Source organism: Silene latifolia, chromosome 7 (assembly GCF_048544455.1).
Source record: "Silene latifolia isolate original U9 population chromosome 7, ASM4854445v1, whole genome shotgun sequence".
Classification (NCBI taxonomy): Eukaryota; Viridiplantae; Streptophyta; class Magnoliopsida; order Caryophyllales; family Caryophyllaceae; genus Silene; species Silene latifolia.
This window is the reverse complement of record NC_133532.1, coordinates 57,721,687-57,724,669: the sequence shown is the minus strand read 5'-3', so window position 1 is coordinate 57,724,669 and position 2,983 is coordinate 57,721,687. Positions and strand designations below refer to the sequence as shown.

Here is a 2,983-nt window from a genome sequence, read left to right as displayed (position 1 = left end):
TCAGAGCAATTTTCTCTGAAATTTCTAGATCTCACATCGGAAAAACTCACAACAACTCTCTCAATATTGCAAGTCAATTAGAGAGTATTTCTAGCACAAGGGGCATAGTCTCAGACGGTCTTGGGTGCAACGATTAGGAGGAAATCTACGTTGATTTCTATCTTAGGCCGAATTCTCAAGGACCCGAGGTTAATTCTTGTGTTTTATCGTTTTCTCTTGTATTTTTGTTTTATGACAATAATCACATGTTAAATTTTGCGTTATAGTCCTAAAATTTAAGGGTTTTATACGGATATTACCCTACAGTAGCATGTGCTTCAGTGAGAATTTTCTTCTTCAGTTCCTCATTAGCTGGCACACACCACCTCTGTCCAAACCTCAAGCTCCCATCTGAATGGATACTGAATTTAGAGTAAGGCTCTACACCTGCCTGCTCTATCTCATTGCGCCATTTCTGGATTCTAGCATCCTCTTTCTGTAGCTCTCGAATCTCCTCGTACAACTCCGGCTCAACTGTCATATCTCCAACGGTCTCACCTCGTCGGATCATGTAAATCCCCATCTTCCCTAGCTCACCAAACATCCTCACCCTTGATCTGGCACTGATCAGGGCATGGATAGACTTCCGACTTAAAGCATCGGCTACGACATTCGCCTTCCCTTCATGATAGAATAAGTCCATGTCATCGTCGCCAATCAACTCGATCCATCTCCTCTGTCTCATGTTCAGCTCCTTCTGAGTATAGATATACTTCAGGCTCTTGTGGTCAGAAAATACCTTGAAAGTCGCTCCATAGAGATAATGTCGCCACAACTTAAGAGCAAATACCACGGCCCCCAACTCTAGATCATGGGTAGGGTAGTTCTCCTCATAAGTCTTCAACTGTCGAGAAGCGTACGTGATTACCTTCCCGTTCTGCATCAACACACACCCCAACCCTTTCTTGGAAGCATCAGTATACACTTCAAAGTTATCATTCCCATGGCAAAGCAAGGACGGAGGCGTGGTTAGGCGTTCTTTAAGTGTTAAGAAAGCCTTCTCACAACTCTCGTCCCAAACAAACCTGTTCTCCTTCCTCATTAGGGATGTCAATGGTTTTGCTATCTTCGAAAAATCTTTGACAAACCTCCTGTAGTACCCTGACTAGTCCCAAGAAGCTTCGAATTTCGCCCACATTCTTTGGGCTCAGCCATCTAGTCACGGCCTCGATCTTGCTAGGATCCACCGACACTCCTTCCTTGGAAATCACATGCCCCGAAAGGCAACTTTCTTCAACGAACTCGCACTTAATCAACTTGGCATACAACCGATTCTCTGCGGAGTTCTCAACACTATCCTTAGATGCTCCTCGTGCTCTTCCTCATTCTTGGAGTAAACCAAAATATCATCGATGAATACAACCACGAACTTGTCCGGTAAGGACCGAACACCCGATTCATCAGGTCCATAAACATAAACAGTGGCGCATTGGTCAATCCGAAGGGCATGACCACGAACTCATAGTGTCCATATCCAGTTCGAATGCGGTCTTAAGGATATCCTCGTTCTTTATCCTCGTTGATGATAACCCGACCTCGAGTCAATCTTCGAGAACACTCCAGCCCCACTCAATTGGTCAAACAAATCATCGATCCTTGGCAATGGATATCGGTTCTTGATAGTCACGTTATTCAACTCTCGGTAATCCACACACAGCCTCAAACTTCCATCCTTTTTCTTGACAAATAGGACAGGTGCTCCCCAAGGTGAAACACTGGGTTGAATATAACCCTTCTCAGCCAACTCATCCGATTGCTTCTTCAATTCTTCCATCTCTTTTGGTCCCATACGGTACGGTGGTTTAGAAATAGGTCCAGCTCCCGGCTTTAGATCAATGGAGAAGTCAACGTCGCGCTTAGGTGGTAGCCCGGGGAATCTCTTAGGAAATACCCCCTCAAAGTCTCTCACCACGGGTATGTCGAAATCCTAGGGGGTCTCGGACTCTCTATCCCACATCGACACAAGATCAACTGGTCTCCCTTCCTCGGACTCGATTTTAGGGTATTTGAGAAATAAATTTGACTTTGGGTTTGACCATGTATCCCTTGTAGGTTACTCTTACTCCCTTAGGTCCTCTCAGAGATATCTTCTTTAGTAATGTGATCAATGAAAGCTTTGTACTTTCCCAACCAATCCATCCCTAGAATCACCTCGAACCCACCCAATGGAAACTCCATAAGGTCACAGTGAAAGACAACCTCCTCAATCTGAATAGGTACACTGGTATAGATTCTATCACAAGGCACAGACTCTCCCGAGGGTACTATAACAGAATCAACCACTCTATCATATGTAGTAAGGTTCAAGGCTCTAACATGCTCCCTAGATATGAATGAATGTGTGGCACCAGAATCGAATAACACAAAGGTGGGTTTAGAGTTGACAAGAAATGTACCAGTCACGACATGAGCATCCTCCTTTGCTGCTTCCTTCCCCATGGCAAAGAGCTTGCCAATGGACTTAGCTCAGCATCGACTCGATGAAGCGGTATTGGGTTGCTTGTTCCCCTCGTTCGGTTCTCTCGGAAGTTACCACCCCATTGGTGGTTTTTTTGGCTACGGTTCGTAGTTGTTGTAGCTTCCTTGATAAGCATTACTTGCCCAGATCGGGCACCTCCTCCATAACCAGTGTTAGGAGTACAGTAGTTGTTGTACCACGATCCCATTTGTCCGAGACCCCCGAACCCGGATGTAGGTGTTCGGAAACCCCGATTGGTTTCCTCGAACCCGGCACTCAAATCTCCCGTGTCCCAACTTCCCACACCCGAAACAAGTGACCCTGGACGCATTACCTCCAATACTAGCACCTCAAAGCGCCTCCGCTTTGATTCCTCATCCCCAGAGCACTATTGGTGGAGTATCCACCGAACTTACGGTCGGCTTCTTGGCCCCGATATTATCACCGCGAGTTTCCGACTTCCTCTTCTCAGCTTTTCCTTTCTTA

At 45.9% G+C, this 2,983-nt stretch overlaps 1 protein-coding gene across 1 annotated transcript; it reads right to left on the bottom strand.

Annotated features, from left to right (window-relative positions):
* Window positions 1–2,106: 2,106 nt before the first annotated feature.
* LOC141590120 (uncharacterized) lies at window positions 2,107–2,478 on the bottom strand. Its single transcript, XM_074410731.1, has one exon. The coding sequence runs from the start codon at window positions 2,476–2,478 to the stop codon at window positions 2,107–2,109; it is 372 nt and encodes a 123-aa protein (XP_074266832.1).
* Window positions 2,479–2,983: the final 505 nt, after the last annotated feature.

Bases quoted from the DNA above. Each gene is read 5' to 3' on its own strand.
- LOC141590120 (XM_074410731.1), bottom strand. From the start codon at position 2,478: ATGGGGAAGGAAGCAGCAAAGGAGGATGCTCATGTCGTGACTGGTACA.